At 40.5% G+C, this 19,798-nt stretch overlaps 1 protein-coding gene across 1 annotated transcript in view; it reads right to left on the bottom strand.

Annotated features, from left to right (window-relative positions):
• Nucleotides 1-16,013, bottom strand: part of LOC129689844 (cell surface glycoprotein CD200 receptor 2-like) — a 34,142-nt gene extending 18,129 nt beyond the window's left edge. The window contains exon 1 of the mRNA XM_055625243.1: nucleotides 15,992-16,013. Within this exon, the coding sequence (XP_055481218.1) occupies nucleotides 15,992-16,013 (22 nt within the window). The remainder of the gene's footprint in view (nucleotides 1-15,991) is intronic.
• Nucleotides 16,014-19,798: the final 3,785 nt, after the last annotated feature.

Raw genomic sequence — 19,798 nt, 5'->3', positions numbered from 1 at the left:
TGGCTTCAACTTCTACAACAGCTGTTTCCTAACTGTGACTTGAGTGACATTATTAATTTTTAACATATTAACTATAAGAGGAGGAATTGAAAAAAGCCTTGCCAGTTTTTCATGACATGGTATTTCTGATAAGCTATGATGTGTGCTGGAATAACTCCTTTGTCTGTCTATATCCACTCCCCAGCCTTTTCCATCCTTCTCAGTGACACTGAAGGGGATCCATGAGCAGCACTGACAGAAAACTAACAGTAAATCTAGGTCATCAGATATGAACAAATGTACCTTGACTTAATTTTTAAATATGATTCACAATCTTATTTTTGTGTTTTGGAGAATTCTTCTAGCATTACTCAAACAAAGTTATCTTTTTCTTTTTCAAAAAATTATAGCAGCTGGAGAAATGATTTACCAGTTAATAGCATCCACTGCTCTTGCAGAAGACCTGAGTTCAGTTCCCAGGGTATACACTCACCCATAAGTGGATAGTATACATATAATAGAGGATAAACATACTAAAATATGTACACCTAAAGAAGCTAATCAAGAAGGACCCTGGGAAATATGCTCAATCTTCATTCAAAAGGCAAAAGGGATGGACATCAGAAGAGGAAGAAAACACAGAAAAGGAAAGGAGCCTACCACAGAGGGCCTCTGGAAGACTACCCTGCAGGGTATCAAGGTAGATGTTGTGACTCATAGCCAAACATTAGGCAGAGTGCAGGGAATCTTATGAAAGAAGCAGGAGATAGAAAGACCTGGAAGGGACAAGAGCTCCACAAGGAAAGCAACAGAACCAAAAAATCTGGAGACAGGGGTGGTTTCTGATACTGATACTCCAACCAAGGACCATGCATGGAAATAACCTAGAACCCCTGCACAGATGTAGCCCATGGCAGCTCAGTCTCCAAGTGGGCCTAGTAATGGGAACAAGGACTGTCTCTGACATGAACTCAGTGGCCTGCTCTTTGATCACCTTCCCCTCAGCAGTGTGCAGCCTTACCAGGCCACAGAGGAAGATAATGCAGCCAGTCCTGATGAGACCTAATACACTAGGATCAGATGGAAGGGGAGAAGGACCTCCCCAATCAGTGGACTGGGGAAGGGGCATGGGTGGAGAATAAGGAGAGGTTGGGATCAGGAGAAGATAAGGGAGGGAGCTAAAGATGGGATACAAAGTGAATAAACTGTAACTACTAAAAATAGGATATATTTGAAGAAAAAGACAACTTGGAAAAGTAGAAAAAGAGCTTTTAGCTTAAGCTCTGGGTTTAGCTTAGGCTTCAGCTGCTCAGTTCCCTGGCTTTTGGGGCTTTGAGCTAGAAAGCCTTCAGCCTTGGTTTTTGTGTGTGTGTTGTTGTGGTGGTGGTGCTGGGATTTTTTTCTTCTTTGTTTGTTTGTTTGGCCCTTTCCTCCTGGGCTGACTGTTGAGCTAGTAGTGAGCCTTTTAGTTTTTTTCCATCCAGACATGAACTGCAAAGGAAGTTAGCTGGGGGCTTTCTCTGCCTCTCTGAGCTAGCAGGTTTTCCACCAGCCACTGGCTACCGAGTCTTTACTGGTACAATATGAGAATTGGGATTGTCGTTTTTGTAAAACAACATAAATATTTTGTAAAACTTCATTAAAATTCAAAGTATGAAACTCACGACACTCTACACACATGTTTTGTGGGACAACCCATGCTAACCTCTCTTTAGAGTGCCTGTTATGCTTTGCTAAATAAATTTCTCCATAGCTGTTGTGTTTCTTCATTGAATTTTGCTTTCACTAAGATAATAACCAGGAGACCCCATAGCACCACTAATGTGGTACATTTGTTATAGCAGATGAACCTTGATTCTTCTAAGTCTTTATTCATACTGGTGTTCACTCGGGGCTGTGTGTGGTCAAGACAGCTTTAATCTCTTATTTATAAATGTTTCAGTTTCTTGCTCTAGTTTAAAACATAGAAATAATGAATGTAATCTTTTTATTTAAAATCAATGTAATCTGTGTTACTTCACTCAGGATGGTGTTTTCTAGTTCCCTCCATTTGCCTGCAAATTTCATGATTTCCTTGTTTTTAAAAGCTGAGTAGTATTACATTGTGTAAGTGTACCACATTTTCATTATCCATTCTTTCACTGAGGGACATCCCAGCTGTTTCTAGTTTCTGGCTATTATAAACTAGATAGGCCTGCATCAGTAGATAGATTTGGTCTGCATCAGTCAGCAGCCTGAGAGGACTGTAGTAGGATTTGAAGTCTCCATTGTAAGAGAACACTGGAAAATAAAACAACTGAGCTCCTGTACCTCTGCTGGCATGGTTGCCTTCCCCTCATGCAGTTTTAGATTGCATGAGGAAACTAACAAGAGGCAGATGCTTCTTGCTGGACTGGGAATTGTTTAATCATTCTTTCTAGTCCCAAGGCATTTACTGTATCCTTTTGGAGCTGACATTGTAGGCTGCTGATTGGTGTTAACTGTCTTACACATGCTTTTGCAATCATGATAGGTAGGTAGGTGATAGATAGATAGATAGATAGATAGATAGATAGATAGATGCAGACATATGTAGACACATATATATAAATATATAGGTATATTTTCTGTGTGATATGAAAAGTATGATCTGAGAGTGAATTTTAGTAGTTAGGACTGGAACAAAAAAAAAATTGGATTTCTTGAGTCAGCTGTCAAGGGAATTGGTACTACCTGGTAAATGACTGCCAATAGAACAGCATACTTTATGAATTTATTGCTACTTAGTAAAAGCAAGTATATGGGAAGGAATAAGCATGCTCATCAAGTTTCTGGAATGAGGGTATCGGAATATACAAACATATATAAGTGTATGCACATATGTATATGTATATACACATATATATGTCATGTATGTATATATGTGCATATTTATTCAAAAAGGGAAGTATTTTTCACGTATGTGTAGAGATAGAAAGATGGGGTTTGGGCAAGGCAGCTGTGTAGCCTTTTACTATTTCAGCCTAACACCACATCAAAAATTGGCGGTGGGAGGTGACTAGACAAGTCACATTTGTTGTTCTGATGAGTGATGATTTCAATCCCTTTGCCCAGCCACCCCCAATCACATCTTTCCTGCAAGCCCATAGCAGTGATTATTCTCCCCAATTCTGCATCACAGACAAGTCCCCAAATGTCTAGGGATCATTTAACTCCTGGATCATCTTTTCACCTCCTCAGATTTCAAGTGCTTTCCCACCACAAGCCTTCCTTAACCCTACATAAGCCACAGTTCTAAAGTTGTCTGGAGATGACTGTCTATTCCATTACTACTGTCAGCTGAAGCTGTTTACCTTGAAGGGAAGAACAAAAGTAATCTATCACATGCATATAAATAGAACAAAACCAACTTTGATGAAGTAAACTTCCCAGGTGACCAATTAAGCATTTGTTCCAATTGGAATTAAACTCAGCTATGTGCAAAGTAAATCTAAAATAACAGGGCTGTGAGAACCATAGTTTAGTCTCCCTCACACTAAGACAACGAGGAGCAACTCTGTGGTCAGCAGCCACAATCCTTCTATCGCTCTGTTTTTCTTCTTCAATAGTAGCTTTCATCCTCAGTGTTATCCATGACTCAAATTTAGTCTGGGACCTCCAGGCATCACACCAGGACTGCAGCTCCACAGATAAGTTAGAAAACAAAAGAAAATCTTCCCTTGTCTTTAAAGGGCTGTCCTAAAAACATCACGCATCTCATTTTCCAGACCTAATGATCAGGTTAGATGAAAGAAAACTGAAATAGACTAGTAACTATGTCTATCCTTACAGTATTGGAGTTATGATATTGAGCAATGTGTGAGTAACTTGCAAAATTGGAGTTACGTTGTTGGCCAATGTATGAGTTACTTAATTCCACAAATGTGCTACATGATAAGCAACCACAGGAACTATGTGGTAGAGATGGATCATTTGTCTGGGATCAGTGCAGGCTCATGTCTGATGATCCTGACTGACCGAGCTTCCCCAAGTGTCTAAGGGAAAACTGTCTCCTGGATCCATCAGCCAGTTCAACAGAGAGTCAGGAAGTATGGACTGACATGGATCATATATGTTCTCTTCTCATCCTCTGGCAAGCTCAGCACTCCATTGTCCCATAGTATGGAAAGTAGGAACACTCAGAACCTCCTGATACACAAACTCCTAATTGGTACACTGCCATTTATGTATCATTTTATTGGTGAAAAAAAAGTACTTTGAGTGGATAAAAAGGGTCCATAAGCTCTGGATGGAAAGAACTTTGAGGTGTACAGAAAAGAAAATGACGGGAGAAGTGGGTTGAAGATTTAGTCATGAAGAGAATTCTCTCTCACAGTTAGAACATGGAAGACTGACAATGAACCAAACATCTTGCAAACTCTGCCCCAATTTTTTCTAGTCTGCTACAGAAGTATGTTACTAGATCTCTTCCCTTTCTACTTCCTGCCTTAAACATGAGATGTTGCAATAAAATAAGTAAAAGGAGCTTATACTTTAGATGAATTTGAGTAACAATTACTAATTACTTACTGCTTGACACTTAGTGAGTTTCTACTGTCAAAGAAAACCATTAGCCATGGTATTAGCATTGTTCCTGCTCTTTATTATGTGTAGATATTTGCTAAGAGTGCACCAATCCTCATTCTTTTTCAACAAGTCAACTAGCCTGCAATGTCTAGGCTTCCTACCAGTTAGTGTGGTATTATGACAAAGTACTTGACAGTTGAATCTGAGCAGATGGTTATACTACTCCAGGCCTGGTCCATAAATTATCCCGCAGTCCTTTCTTTTCCCTAGTCATCTGCTGAATAGAAACTACTCTGAGAACAGAGCCATAAAATAAAACAGTAGCTTACAGCAACACTCCATTACCCTCTGCCCTGGCCTCATCAAGGATATTAAAGTGTGACATGGGCCAAATTAAACTTTTCTTTTTTATGTATACATTTTGTATTAGAAGACTTCTGCTTCCATTTGTAACGATTATTTTTTTATTTTTTATTTTAATCACAGGTTATTTACTTTGTATCCCAGCCATAAGCTTCCTCTCTCCTTCCCTCCCAATCCCACCCTCCCTCCCTCATCTTCTCCCTGCCCCTTTCCAAGTCCACTAATAGGGGAAGACCTCCTCCCCTTCCATCTGACCCTAGCCTATCAAGTCTCTTCAGGCCTGGCTGCAATGTCTTCTTCTGTGGCCTAGCAAGGCTGCTCCTCCTTTGGGGACAGAGGTGGGTCGAAGAGCTCGTTGTTGAGTTCATGTCAGGAATAGTCCCTGTTCCCCTTATTAGAGAACACATCTGGACACTGAGCTACCATGGGCTATATCTGAGCAGGGGTTCTAGGTTATATACATACATGGTCCTTGGTTGGAGAAATAGTCTCATGAAAGATCTCTGTGCCCTGGTCCTTGTGGCGCTCCTGTACTCTCCAGGTCTTACTAACTCCCCCTTCTTTCATATGATTCCCTGTACTCTGTCAAAGGTTTGCTTATGAGTCTTAATATCTGCTTTGATACACTGCTAGGTAGAGTCTTTCAGAGGCCCTGTGCTGTAGGCTCCTGTCCTTTTACATGTTTTCTACTACATGCAATGTCCATCCCATTTGTCTTTCTAAGTGAGGATTGGTCATCTTACCCCGAGGCCTGTTTCTTGTTTATCTTCTTTAGGTGTATAGATTTCAGTATATTTATCCTATCTTATAGGTCTATATAAGTGAGTATATACCATGTGTGTCTTTCTGCTTTTGGGATACCTCACTCAGGATGATCAATTCTAGATCCCACCATTTGCCTGCAAATTTCATGATTTCCTTGTTTTTAATTGCTGAATAGTATTCCATTGTGTAAATGTACCACAATTTCTGTATCCATTCCTCAACTGAGGGACATCTGGGTAGTTTCCAGATTCTGGCTATTACAAATAAAGCTGCTACAAACATGGTTGAACAAATGTACTTATTGTGTACTTGAGCATATTTTGGATATATTCCTAGGAGTGGTATAGCTGGATCTTGAGGAATCACTATTCCTATTTGTCTGAGAAAGGTCCAGATTGATTTCCAAAGTGGCTTGCAAAGTGGAATACAAGTTTGCATTCCCACCAGCAATGTAGGAGGGTTCCCCTTTCTCCACAGCCTCTCCAGCATGTGTTGTCACTTGAGTTTTTTATCTTAGCCATTCTGATGGGTGTAAGATGAAATCTCAGGGTCGTTTGATTTGCATCTCCCTGATGGCTAAGGATGTTGAGCATTTCTTTAAGTGTTTCTCTGCCATTCTACAATCCTCTACAGAGAGTTCTCTGTTTAACTCTGTGCCCCATTTTTTAATTGGATTACTTGATTTGTTGCATTTTAACTTCTTGAGTTCTTTATATATACTGGATATTAGCCCTCTGTCAGATATAGGGTTAGTGAAGATCCTTTCCCAGTCTGTAGGCTGTCGCTTTGTTCTGACAACAGTGTCTTTTGCTTTACAGAAGCTTTTCAGTTCCATGAGGTCCCACTTATTGATTGTTGCTCTTAGAACCTGTGCTGTTGGTGTTCTGTTCAGGAAGTTGTCTCCTGTGCCAATGAGTTCTAGGCTGTTCCCCACTTTTTCTTCTAACAGATTTAGAGTATCTGGTTTTATGTTGAGGTCTTTGATCCACTTAGACTTTAGTTTTGTGCAGGGTGATAAATATGGATCTATTTTCATTTTTCTGCATGTAGACATCCAGTTGGACCAGCACCATTTTTGAAGATGGTGTCTTTTTTCCATTGAATGGTTTTGGCTTCTGTGTCAAAAATCAAGTGTTCATAGGTGTTTGGGTTTATTTCTGGGTCTTCTATTCAGTTCCATTGATCCTCCTTTCTGTTTCTATTCCAATACCATACAGTTTTTATTACTATTGCTCTGTAATACAGCTTGAGATCGGGAATGGAAATACCTCCAGATGATCTGTTGTTGTACAGGATCATTTTGGGGATTCTGGGTTTTTTTCTTTCTCCATATGAAGCTGAGAATCTTTCTTTCAAGGTCTGTAAAGAACAGAGTTGGCATTTTGATGGGAATTGTGTTGAATCTGTAGATTGCTTTTGGCAGGATGGCCATTTTCATAATATTAATCCTACCAATCCATTAGCACAGGAGATCTTTCCATCTTCTGATATCTTCTTCAATTTCTTTCTTCAGAGACTTAAAGTTTTTCTCAAACAGGTCTTTCACTTGCTTGGTTAGAGTCACCCCAAGGTATTTTATGTTATTAGTGGTTATTGTAAAGGGTGTTGTTTCCCTGATTTCTTTCTCAGCCCTTTTTTCTTTGGTATACAGGAGGACTTCTGATTTTTTTTTTTTTTAGTTAATTTTGTATCTTGCCACTTTGCTGAAGGTGTTTATCAGCTGAAGGAATTCTCTGGTTGAATTTTTGGAGTCGCTCATGTAGACTATCATATCATCTGTGAATAGTGACACTTTGACCTCTGCCTTTCCAATTTGTAACCCCTTGATCTCCTTTACTTGCCTTATTGCTCTGGCTAGGACTTCAAGTACTATGTTGAAGAGATATGGAGAGAGTGGGCAGCCTTGTCTTGTCCCTGATTTCAGTGGGATTGATTTAAGTTTCTCTCCATTGAGTTTGATGTTGGCTATCGGCTTGCTGTATATTGCCTTTACTATGTTTAGATATGTGCCTTGTATTCCTGATCTCTCCAAGACTTTAAACATGAATGGGTGTTGGACTTTGTCAAATGCTTTTTCAGCATCTAAGGAGATGATCATGTGGTTTTTCTCCTTCAGTTTGTTTATGTGGTGGATTACATTGATGGATTTCCGTATGTTGAACCACCCTTGCATGCCTGGGATGAAGCCTACTTGGTCATGGTGGATGATATCTTTGATGTGTTCTTGGATTCGGTTTGCAAGTATTTTATTGAGTATTTTTGCGTCAATGTTCATAAGAGAGATAGGTCTGAAGGTCTCTTTTTTGTTGGGTCTTTATGTGGTTTAGGAATCAAGATGACTTTGGCTTCATAGAATGAGTTTGGTAAAGTTCCTTCTGTTTCTATTTTGTGGAATAGTTTGGAGAGAATTGGAGTTAGCACTTTTTTGAAGGTCTGGTAGAATTCTGCACTGAATCCATCTGTCCCAGGGCTTTTTTTTTGGAAAGGAGACTGTTGATGACTGCTTCTATTTCTTTGGGGGATATAGGACTATTCAATCTTTCTACATGATCTTGATTTGATTTTCTTTAGATGGATTCTATCTAGAAAATTGTCCATTTCTTTTAGATTTTCGAATTTTGTGGCATATAGGCTTTTGTAGTAAGACCTAATGATTGTTTGGATTTCCTCACTATCTGTAGTTATGTGACCCTTTTCATTTCTGATTTTGCTGATTTGGATAGTCTCTCTCTGCCTTTTAGTTAGTTTGTCTAAAGGTTTGTCTATCTTGTTGATTTTCTCAAAGAACCAGCTCTTGGTTTCATTGATTCTTTGAATAGTTTTATTTGTTTCTAATTGATTGATTTCTGCCCTGAATTTGATTATTTCCAGCTGTCTGCTTCTCTTGGGTGAATTTGCTTCTTTTTTTCTAGGGCTTTCAGTTGGGCCATTAAGTTGCTTGCATGTGATGTTTCAAATTTCTGCTTGGAGGCACTTAGTGCTATGAGCTTTCCTCTTAGCACTGCCTTCATTGTGTCCCATAAGTTTGGGTATGTTGTGCTTTCATTTTCATTGAATTCTAGGAAGTCTTTAATTTCTTTCTTTATTTCTTCCCTAACCAAGCTGTCATTGAGTAGCGAGTTGTTCAGTTTCCATGTATTTTCAGGCTTTTTGCTGTTTCTGTTGTGGTTGAGGTCCAGCTTTAGACCATGATGGTCAGATAGGATACAAGGGATTATTTCAATCTTTTTGAATCTGCTGAGGTTTGCTTAGTGACCAACTATATGGTCTATTTTGGAGAAGGTTCCATGAGGTGCTGAAAAGAAGGTATACTCTTTTGATTTGGGGTGGAAAGTTCTGCAGACATCTATCAGGTCCATTTGATTTAGGGCCTCTATAAGTGCCCTTGTTCCCCTGTTTTGCTTCTGACCAGATGGCCTGTCCCTTGGTGAGAGTGAAGTATTGAAGTCTCCCACTATTAAGGTGTTAGGATCAATGTGTGATTTCAGCTTTAATAATGTTTCATTTACAAATGTTGGTGGTCTTGTATTTGGGGCATAGATGTTCAAAATTGTGATGCTTTCCTGTTGGAATTTTCCTTTGATGAGAAGGAAGTGTCCATCTTCATCTTTTTTGATTAATTTTGGTTGACAGTCTATTTTATTAGATATTAGGATTGCTACCCCCGCTTGTTTTCTGGGTCCATTTGCTTGAAAAACATCTTTCCAGCCCTTTACTCTGAGGTAGTGTTTATCTTTTTTGCATAGGTGTGTTTCTTGGATGCAGCAAAATGTTGGATCCTGTTTCTGCAACCATTCTGTTAGTCTGTGTCTTTTTATTGGAGAGTTGAGTCCATTTATGTTGATAGATAATAGTGACCAATGACTTTTAGTTCCTTTTATTGTGGAGTTGGTGGTCTTACTATGATGCATAGCTTTTTTTCTTTTAATTTTTGTTCTAATAACTGTAACCTACATTTTCTTTGGTGTAATTGTTTTCATTGGATTGGAGTTTTCATTCTATTATCTTCTGTAGGGCTGGGTTGCTGTGTAGATATTGCTTAAATTTAGCTTTATCACGGAATATTTTGTTTTCTCCATCTATGTTAATTGAAAGCTTTGCTGGGTATAGTAGTCTGGGTTGGTATCTGTGATCCCTTAAAGACTGTGTGACCTCTGCCCAGGCCCTTCTAGCTTTCATAGTTTCTGATGAGAAGTCTGGTGTGATTCTGATTGGTCTACCTTCATATGTTACTTGACCTTTTTCCTTTACTGCCTTTAATATTTTTTCTTTGTTTTGTAGGTTTAGTATTTTGACTATGATGTGACGTGAAGTATTTCTTTTCTGGTCTAGTCTATTTGGTGTTCTGTAGGCTACTTTTTTTGTGTGTGTGTTCATGTTTTATTTTTTATATTTTTTAAAATTTTTTATTAATTACACTTTATTCATTTTGTATCCCCCCATAAGCCCCTCCCTCCTCCCCTCCCGATCCCACCCTCCCTCCCCTTTCTGCATGCATGCCACGCCACAAGTCCACTGATAGGGGAAGTTCTCCTCTCCTTTCTAATCTTAGTCTATCAGTTCTCATCAAAAGTGGCTGCATTGTCCTCTACTGGGGCCTGGTAAGGCTGCTCCCCCCTCAGGGGGAGGTGATCAACAAGCAAGCCAATCAGATTATGTCAGAGGCAGTCCCTCTTCCCATTACTATGTAACCCACTTGGACACTGAACTGCCATGAGCTACATCTGTGCAGGGGTTCTAGGTTATCTCCACGAATAGTCCTTGTTTGGAGTATGAGTCTCTGGGAAGTTCCCTGTGTTCAAATTATCTTGTTCTGTTGCTCTGCTTGTGGAGTTCCCGTCCCCTCCAGCTCTTACTATTTCCCACTTCTTACATAAAATTCCATTCACTCTGCCCATCAGTTGGCCATCAGGCTCAGCATCGGCTTTGACAGTCTATACTGCAGAGGCTTTCAGAGGCCCTCTGGCAGGTTCCAAGGTTGTTTCCTGTTTTCTTTTTCTTCTGATGTCCATCCTCTTTGCCTTTCAGGATGGGGATTGAACATTTTAGTTAGGGTCCTCTCTTTTGCTTAGTTTGTTTAGATGTAGAGATTTTAGTGGGTTTATTCTATATTGTATGTTTATATGAGTGAGTATATACCGTGAGTGTCTTTTTGCTTCTGGGACAACTCACTCAGGATGATCCTTTCCAGGTCCCACCATTTACCTGCAAATTTCATGATTTCCTTATTTTTCATTGCTGAGTAATACTCCATTGTATAGATGTACCACAGTTTCTGCATCCATTCTTCAGTTGAGGGGCATCTGGGCTATTTCCAGCTTCTGGTTGTTACAAATAAAGCTGCTACAAATATGGTTGAGCAAATGTCCTTTTGTGTACTTGAACCTCTTTTGGGTATATGCCTAGGAGTGGTATGGCTGGATCTTGAGAAGCACTATTCCTAGTTGTCTGAGAAAGAGCCAGATTGATTTCCAGAGTGGTTGTACAAGTTTACATTCCCACCAGCAGTGGAGGAGGGTTCCCCTTTCTCCACAACCTCTCCAGCATGTGTTGTCCCTTGAGTTTTTTATCTTGGCCATTCTGATGGGTAAGGTGAAATCTCAGGGTTGTTTTGATTTGCATTTCCCTAATGGCTAATGAGGTTGAGCATTTCTTTAAGTGCTTCTCTGCCATTCGATATTCTACAGAGAATTCTCTCTTTAGCTCTGTTCCCCATTTTTTAAGTGGATTACTTGGTTTGCTGCTTTTCAGCTTCTTTAGTTCTTTATATATACTGGATATGAGTCCTCTGTCAGATAAAGGGTTGGTGATGATTCTTTCCCAATCTGTAGGCAGTCGCTTTGTTTTGATGACAGTATCCTTTGCTTTACAGAAGCTTTTCAATTTCATGAGGTCCCATTTGTTGATTGTTGCTCTTAGAGCCTGTGCTGTTGGTGTTCTGTTCAGGAAGTTTTCTCTTGTACCAATGAGTTCTAGGGTATTCCCCACTTTTTTTTCTAGCTGATTTAATGTGTCTGGTTTTATGTTGAGGTCTTTGATCCACTTGGACTTCAGTTTTGTGCAGGGTGATAAGTACGGATCTATTTTCATTTTTCTACATGGGACATCCAGTTGGACGAACACATTTGTTGAAGATGTTATCTTTTTTCCATTGTATGGTTTTGGCATCTTTGTCAAAAATCAGGTGTCCATAAGTGTGTGGGTTTATTTCTGGGTCTTCTGTTCGATTCCATTGATCCACCATTCTGTTTCTATGCCAGTACCATGCAGGTTTTATAACTGTTGATCTATAGTACAGCTTGAGATCAGGGATGGAGATACCTCCAGAAGATCTTTTATTGTAGAGGATTGTTTTAGCAATTCTCGGTTTCTTGTTATTCCATATGAAGTTGAGAATTTTTCTTTCCAGGTCTGTAAAGAATTGTGTTGGCAATTTGACGGGAATTGCATTAAATCTGTAGATTGCTTTTGGCAAGATGGCCATTTTTACTATGTTAATCCTGCCAAGCCATGAGCATGGGAGATCTTTCCATCTTCTCATATCTTCCTCTAATTCTTTCTTCAGAGACTTGAAGTTTTTTTCATACAAATCTTTGGCTTGCTTGGTTAGGGTTACACCAAGGTACTTTATGTTATTTGTGGCTATTGTGAATGGTGTTGTTTCTCTAATTTCTTTCTCAGCCCTTTTGTCTTTTGTATACAGGACGGCTACTGATTTTTTTTTGAGTTAATTTTGTATCTGGCCACTTTGCTGAAGGTGTTTATCAGCTGTAGGAGTTCCCTGGTGGAGTTTTTGGGGTCACTCACGTATACTATCATATCATCTGCAAATAGTGATAATTTGACTTCTTCTTTTCCAATCTGTATCCCCTTGATCTCCTTCAACTGTCTTATTGCTCTAGCAAGGACTTCCAGCACTATGTTGAAGAGATATGGGGAGAGTGGGAAGCTTGTCTTGTCCCTGATTTTAGTGGGATTGCTTTAAGTTTCTCTCCGTTTAGTTTGATGTTGGCTATAGGCTTGCTATATATCGCTTTTACTATGTTTATATATGTGCCTTGTATCCCTGATCTCTCCAATACTTTAAACATGAATGGATGTTGGATTTTGTCAAATGCTTTTTCAGTATCTAGGGAGATTATCATGTGGTTTTTTTCTTTCAGTTTGTTAATATGGTGGATCACATTGATGGATTTCCGTATGTTGAACCACCCCTGCATACCTGGGATGAAGCCTACTTGGTCATAGTGGATAGTATCTTTGATGTGTTCTTGGATTCGGTTTGCAAGTATTTTGTTAAGTATTTTTGCATCAATGTTCATAAGGGAGATTGGCCTGAAATTCTCTTTCTTTGTTGAGTCTTTGTGAGGTTTAGGTACCAAGGTGACTGTGGCTTCATAGAATGAGTTTGGTAATGTTCCTTCTGTTTCTATTTTGTGGAATAGTTTGAAGAGAATTGGAGTTAGCTCTTCTTTGAAGGTCTGGTAGAATTCTGCGCTGAAGCCATCTGGTTCTGGGCTTTTTTTTTTTTTTTTGGATGGGAGACTTTTGATGACTTTTATTTCTTTGGGGGATATAGGACTATTTAATTGATTTACCTGGTCCTGATTCAACTATGGTAAGTCAAATCGATCAAGAAAATTGTCCATTTCATTTAGGTTTTCAAATTTTGTTGAGTATAGACTTTTGAAGTAAGTCCTAATGATTGTTTGGATTTCCTCAGTGTCTGTAGTTATGTCCCTCTTTTCATTTCTAATTTTGTTGATTTGGGTGATGTCCCTCTGCCTTTTAGTTAGCTTGGCTAATGGTTTGTCGATCTTGTTGATTTTCTCAAAGAACCAGCTCTTGGTTTCATTGATTCTTTGAACTGTTTTATTTGTTTCTAATTGATTGATTTCAGCCCTGAGTTTGATTATTTCCAGCCTTCTACTCCTTTTTGGTGTTTCTGCTTCTTCTTTTTCTTCTTTCAGGGTTTTTAAGTGGATCATTAAGTTGCTTGAATGAGCTGTCTCAAATTTCTTCTTGAAGGCACTTAGTGCTATGAACTTTCCTCTTAGCACTACTTTCATTGTGTCCCACAGGTTTGGGTATGTTGTGTCTTCATTTTCATTGAGTTCTAGGAAGACTTTAATTTCTTTCTTTATTTCTTCCCTGACCCAGCTGTCATTTAGTAACAAGTTGTTCAGTTTCCATGTGTGTGTAGGCTTTTTGCTTTTTCTGTTGTTGTTGAAGTCCAGCTTTATTCCATAGTGATCAGACAAGATACAAGGGATTATTTCAATCTTCTTGTATCTGTTGAGGCTTGCTTTGTGACCAACTATATGGTCTATTTTGGAGAAGGTTCCATGAGGTGCTGAGAAGGTAAATTTTTTTGTGTTTGGGTGTAAAGTTCTGTAAATGTCTGTGAGGTCCATTTGATGGAGGTCATGACCTCTGTCAGAGTTATTGTTTCTTTGTTTAATTTCTGGTTTGTGACCTGTCCTTTGTTGAGAGTGGGGTGTTGAAGTCTCCTACTATTAATGTGTGGGGATCTATATGTGGTTTAAATTTTATCAATGTTTCTTTTACAAATGTGGGTGCTCTTGTATTTGGGGCATAGATGTTCAGGATTATGATGTCTTCCTGATGGAATTTTCCCTTGATGAGTATGAAGTGTCCTTCCCCATCTCTTTTCTTCTATGATATTTTTTAAAATGTTTTCTGGTCCTTGGAGCCTGGAGTCTTCTCTTTCATCTATCCCTATTATTAGGATGCCACTTTACATGGCGTCCTTGATATCTTGTATGTTTTGTGTTTGGAACTTTTCTGATTTTTACCTTTTCTTTGAGGGAGGAATCAGTTTCATCCAGTGTATCTTCAGCACCTGAGATTCTCTCTTCCATCTCTTGTATTCTATTGGTGATGCTTACCTTTGTGGTTCCTGATCTTTTCTCTAAGTTCTCCAGTTCCGGGGTTTTCTCTGTTTGTGTTTTCTTTAAAGATTCTAATTCTGTTTTCATGCTTTGCACCATTTCCTTCATCTGAGTGAATGTGGCTCCTATTTTTTGTTTGTTTGTTTGTTTGTTTTTTCTCTATATGTCTCTAATTGTTCCTTACGTGGGCAGTTATAGTCTTCTGTATTTCTTTGAGAACTCTGTTCATTTCCTCTTTTTGTTCCTCTAATAACTGCATAAGCATAGCTTGAAAGTAATTTTCCTGTGTTTCCGCTGAATTAAAATATCCATTGAATTTGGGGGTTACTGGTGGGTCCATGGTGTCCTGGTTTTTGTTGGGTGAGTTCTTATGCCTACCTTTGGCCATTTGCTTATATGAGATCTTCACTGTTTTTTCCTTGAGTCTTAACTTCATACTGGAACTGTCTTTCGCTGATCTCTGGGTTATTCTTCAGGACAATCAGGGAGGTCCAGTGGTTTGAGAGTGTGTGTTGCTGCTTACGTTGTTTTACCTAAGGGAGAAAAACCGCTGGCACAGATTCGTTATTGCTGGGGGAGGGGTACGAGTGTGTGTGTGTGTGTGTGTGTGTGTGTGTGTGTGTGTGTGTGTGTGCGCGCGCGCGCGCACGGCCACGCATGCTTGCATCTTCAAAGTGGGTGCTAGAGAGTGTAGGTGGTTGGGATATGGAGGTTGGGAGCAAGCGCAAGAGGGGATGTGGATGCTGGAGCCGTTAGCAAGCGCAGATTGCCGGCACAAAGCACCTGCACAGGTTTCCTGGATACCCAGTGGTCTACAATCTGTGGCAGGCTCTGCAGGCTGGACTCTGAGGTCTGTGGCTGACGCTGCAGGCAGGACAAGTACTCTGTTGTGGGCTCTGTGTACCCAGGCCTGTGCTCTGTGCTAGAAGCTGTGAGCACAGCAAGCTGGGCTCTCCTCTCTGAGTTGGGAAGGGCTATGTGCTTCCTCTGCTGCTTCCCCCTCAGGCAAGGCTGGAGATAGGAGGTCCTGGGGGGAAATGTCGGGGGTTTGAGTGTTCTCAGACTCAAATATCAAGGAGGGAGATGTGCGTGCAGGCAAGCTGTGTGTGCACTGTGGGGTGCCTCCTCTGCTTCAGCTGCTAGTTGCCTTACACTCCTCTGCTGCTTCCCTGTTAGCTGCTGTACCTCCACCTGCCCTCTGCTGCCATCGCTGGCTTGCCCGCCTCCACCGCTGCTTCTGCCTGCCCGTTAGGAGGAAGTGCCCGGGAATCGATTCCCCAGAAGTCCATGCAGATGTCTGTGGTTGGCCTGGGTCCTCTTGGACTCAGATCAGGGTTTGTCCCCCCTCTCCCGGACTCCTCATACAGTTGTTTTGGGTTCTACAGCCCCTCGACTCACCAATTCGGAGTTTCAGTTCCTCTGAATACGGTGCTCGCTGGTCGTCGCCATCTTCGATCCCCCTCCAAATTAAACTTTTGAAGTACCATCTGAGGCTATCATCATGGTATCCTCAAGTATCAGGTATTCATTTTCTCCTTAGAATTTTTTTATTTTTTTAATATTAGTTACAGTTTATTAACTTTGTATCCCATCTGTATCCCGCTCCCTCATTCCCTCCCAATTCCACCATCCCTCCATCATCTCCTCCTGCCCCTTCCCAAGTCCACCGATAAGGAAGGATCTCCTCCCCTTTCATCTGACCCTGGTTTATCAGGTCTCTTCAGGACTGGCTGAATTATCCTCCTCTGTGGCCTAGCAGGTCTGCTCCTCTCTCAGGGGGTGGGGGAGGTAAAAAATAGCCCAAGTCATGGGCCACTTAGCCTAAAATATAATTATTTAAATTAATAACATTTTTATTATAGGATTACTATCTGTATCAAGCAAAGACAATGTCTTGGATTACTGTTTTGGGGATTAGCCAGTATCTTACCCTTACCCACACTGATCCATCCCAACCCATGTATTCAGAGTGCAGACAGCGAAGGGAACTGAGACAGTAGCGCTCCGCACAATAAGGTGATTTTCAGTGTTACCTAAGCGATACAGGCCGTGCCTTCCCTGAGATCACTTTTTAACTTCTACTAACAAGAGATAATGAAAAAAAAAAAAAAAAAAAGACGTGGACACTGGTCATGTAATCAGCGATTAATACAAAAGGCAACTGTCATGCTACTTGGTCACAAGCAAGCAAAGAAAGGAAGGACAGATAATGGCTGGGCTCCACTGTTCAAAGCCAGATGTTCAAAGCCAGATGCTGAAGATGATGGTTGTCAGGGCACCTGATAGTGCAGCATTTATGAATATATACAATGAATCCAGGAACAAGAAGTTGATGGATGGCATTCCAGGAGGACTTGGGTGAAGGAAAATCGCCATCACTGTTGTTCACCTTTTGCTAAGCCATATTCTCCTCTGGCCTGAGAGGTGGAGAAGGGAAAGAGTAGATGGATCATGCAGAGCATATGTGATGGTAAGCACCAAGCTTTGCATAGATTTTCATACTGCATAGCTTCCACCTGTTGCATGAATTCTAACAAGCATGAAGACATCAGGAACAGGTAAGCTGGATTTCAACCAGAAACTTGATTGAAAATGGTTGTTTTCATGCATTGTGTCAACAAAATAGGTCTCCAGAAATCTGGATTTTCATGTTCTAGAAATGCATAAAATAAAAACAAACAACGTAAGAACAACTGATCGGGAATGAACAAAAGAACACAGAAATCTAGAACTTGTAAGCAAACTCTTATAATGTTCCAGCAACTTTATTTCTAACTTGAAATCCTGAAAGGGGGGGCCAGGATAGGTGCCTCCTTGGTCATAACTGCAGCAAGGCAGACGCTCTTTCCAGAGCTGTGGGCACCTGTGCTTGGGCTCCACTATTCCAAAAAGCCTGATGCTGATGTAGTCCATGGCAGCTCAGTCACCAAGTGGATTCTGTAGTAAGGGAAACAGGGACTGTCTCTGGCATGAACTCATAGTCTGGCTCTTTGATCACCTCCCCCTGAGAGGGGAGCAGCCTTACCAGGCCACAGAGGAAGACAATGCAACCAGTCCTGATGAAACCTGATAGGCTAGGGTCAGAGGGAAGGGGAAGAGGACCTCCCCTATCAGTGGACTAGGGGAGGAGCAAGGGAGGAGAAGAGGGAGGGAGGGTAGGATTGGGATACAAAGTGAATAAATTGTAATAAATAAAAAAATAAAAAACCTAATGCTAAAGAAGGGCTGAGGGAACAGCCATGGTGGGGCCACATAGCATACTTTCTCAATCTACTGTGAACTCTAACTTAGGACAATGTTTGTTTGTTTGTTTGTTTGTTTGTTTGTTTGTTTGTTTTTCTACTGAGTCTTAACATATCAGTTTTTTACTCCTACCTGAGATAATTTCTCCTCTGGAAAAATCCAAATCCTATGATGAGCAGTACAATCCCCAAAGGCCACATTTTACATAAGGAATGGTCAACAAGGAATGCAGGGAGATGGGAGTACCTTTAAATACAGGCAAGGGTAGAAAGTCAAGTCAGTTTGATAACAGTTCTAAGGAAGAAATTAGAGGCAAACAGTTTTAAAATCATTAAAAATAGTCCTACAGTTTTAGGTAATTTTTAAAAAATCAGAAAATCTTATCAATTGTAATTCAAATACAACTCATATTATTTCAAGATCAAGCCTAGCTTCTGTGCTTGGTAGGCATCAGCAAATATTTTAAAATAAATAAATGCACATTAAGTATTATTACTACTTCCCAGTTATATAAGGGGAAAATTCTCATGCAAATTTTATTTTTATGAAAATACAATTGCATCACTTCCATCCATTTCCCCTTCTTTTCTCTCAACTCCCCCAGGTGCCTCCACCTCCCAATGCTGCCTCTCATATTTCTCGCCTCTTCTTTTTAAATTGTTACTGTTACAGAATTACACAGAATATTTAAATACTCTTTATTGCTGCTGTGGGTCATAAGCTTCAGAGCTTGGTGGTAGTACCGGTTGCCTTTTGGGCAGCTTGCACAGCACCTTTGATTCCTATGAAGTTAGTCCTCGGAGAGGATGTTTTTGGGTAAAATCTAGGTCTGCTGAATCCATTCAGTTCTTCTGCACGTCCATGATTCCAGGATGCTACTCTGATGCTGGATAACAAATTAGGGGTCCATTCCTGAAGGATAATTACTTCTCCCACTCTCAGCACCCCTTAGTTAACTATATTTCTTTGTCTAGGGCCTGAGGCCACATGAGATTCCCCCTTCCGTGTTCTTTATTCCGGTCTTGGTTACACAGCCATATTATTGAGGTTTCGTGGGTGAAGCATCCCGTTTCTTGGGGACACAATCTTACAGCAGATGTCCTGGTTCTCTGGCTCTTGTAATGTTTCTGCCTCCTCTTCTACAAAGCTCCCTGAGCATTACTTATAGGAATTGTGTTCTGGATGTATTCATGTGCTAAACATCTCATGATCAGTGTTCTGTTCATTTTGATCATTTGTGCCTTTTTGTGTTGGTTTCTATTGCAAAGAGAAGCTTCTTTGGTAAGGGTTAAGAGCCACACTTACTGGTGGCATGAGTGTTTAGAATTTAGATAGGCATCATACTTGTTTATTGAAGGGCTGTGGTAGGTTCCCCTTTAATATCAATGACCTCACTCATATTGAGTTGTTAGCTCGATTTTCAGTACCAGCCATGAATTTTCTATTCTTGAGGGGCATTAAATATAACTGGACAGCTATTGGTTGCTGCCAAGATAGGTCACTAATACATCTTAGGTACCAGCTTTGCTGGTTGTTGCTGTGGTTCATGCACTTCACAGCTAAGTGGTACTAACAGTTTCCTCTCCTCTGGGGCACCTTGCACAGCACCTTTGGTTACTATGGAAATGTGGTTACTCTAAGAGGAGGTTTTGGGGTAAAATCCAGCTTAGATCATCCTGAGTGAGGTAACTGAGAAACAGAAAGCCAGGCATGGTATACACTAATAAGCAGATATTAGCCATATAACATAGGATAGCCATCTACAGCTCTAAAGAAGCTAAACTCTAAAGAGGACCCTAGAGAGGATGCTTAAATCTCATTCAGAATGGCAAACAGGATAGACACCAGAAGCAGTGACCTGATAGACCCTAGCCTATCAGGTCTCATCAGGACTGGCTGCATTATCTTCCTCTGTGGCCTGGTAAGGCTGCTCCCACCTCAGGGAAAGGTGATCAAAGAGCAGGCCAATCAGTTCATGTCAGAGACAGTCC

The sequence above is a fragment of the Psammomys obesus genome, unplaced genomic scaffold (genome assembly GCF_907164565.1).
Source record: "Psammomys obesus unplaced genomic scaffold, mPsaObe1.curated_primary_1811, whole genome shotgun sequence".
Taxonomy (NCBI): Eukaryota; Metazoa; Chordata; class Mammalia; order Rodentia; family Muridae; genus Psammomys; species Psammomys obesus.
The sequence above is the reverse complement of the archived record's forward strand: the minus strand, read 5'-3'. Positions and strand labels throughout refer to the sequence as shown.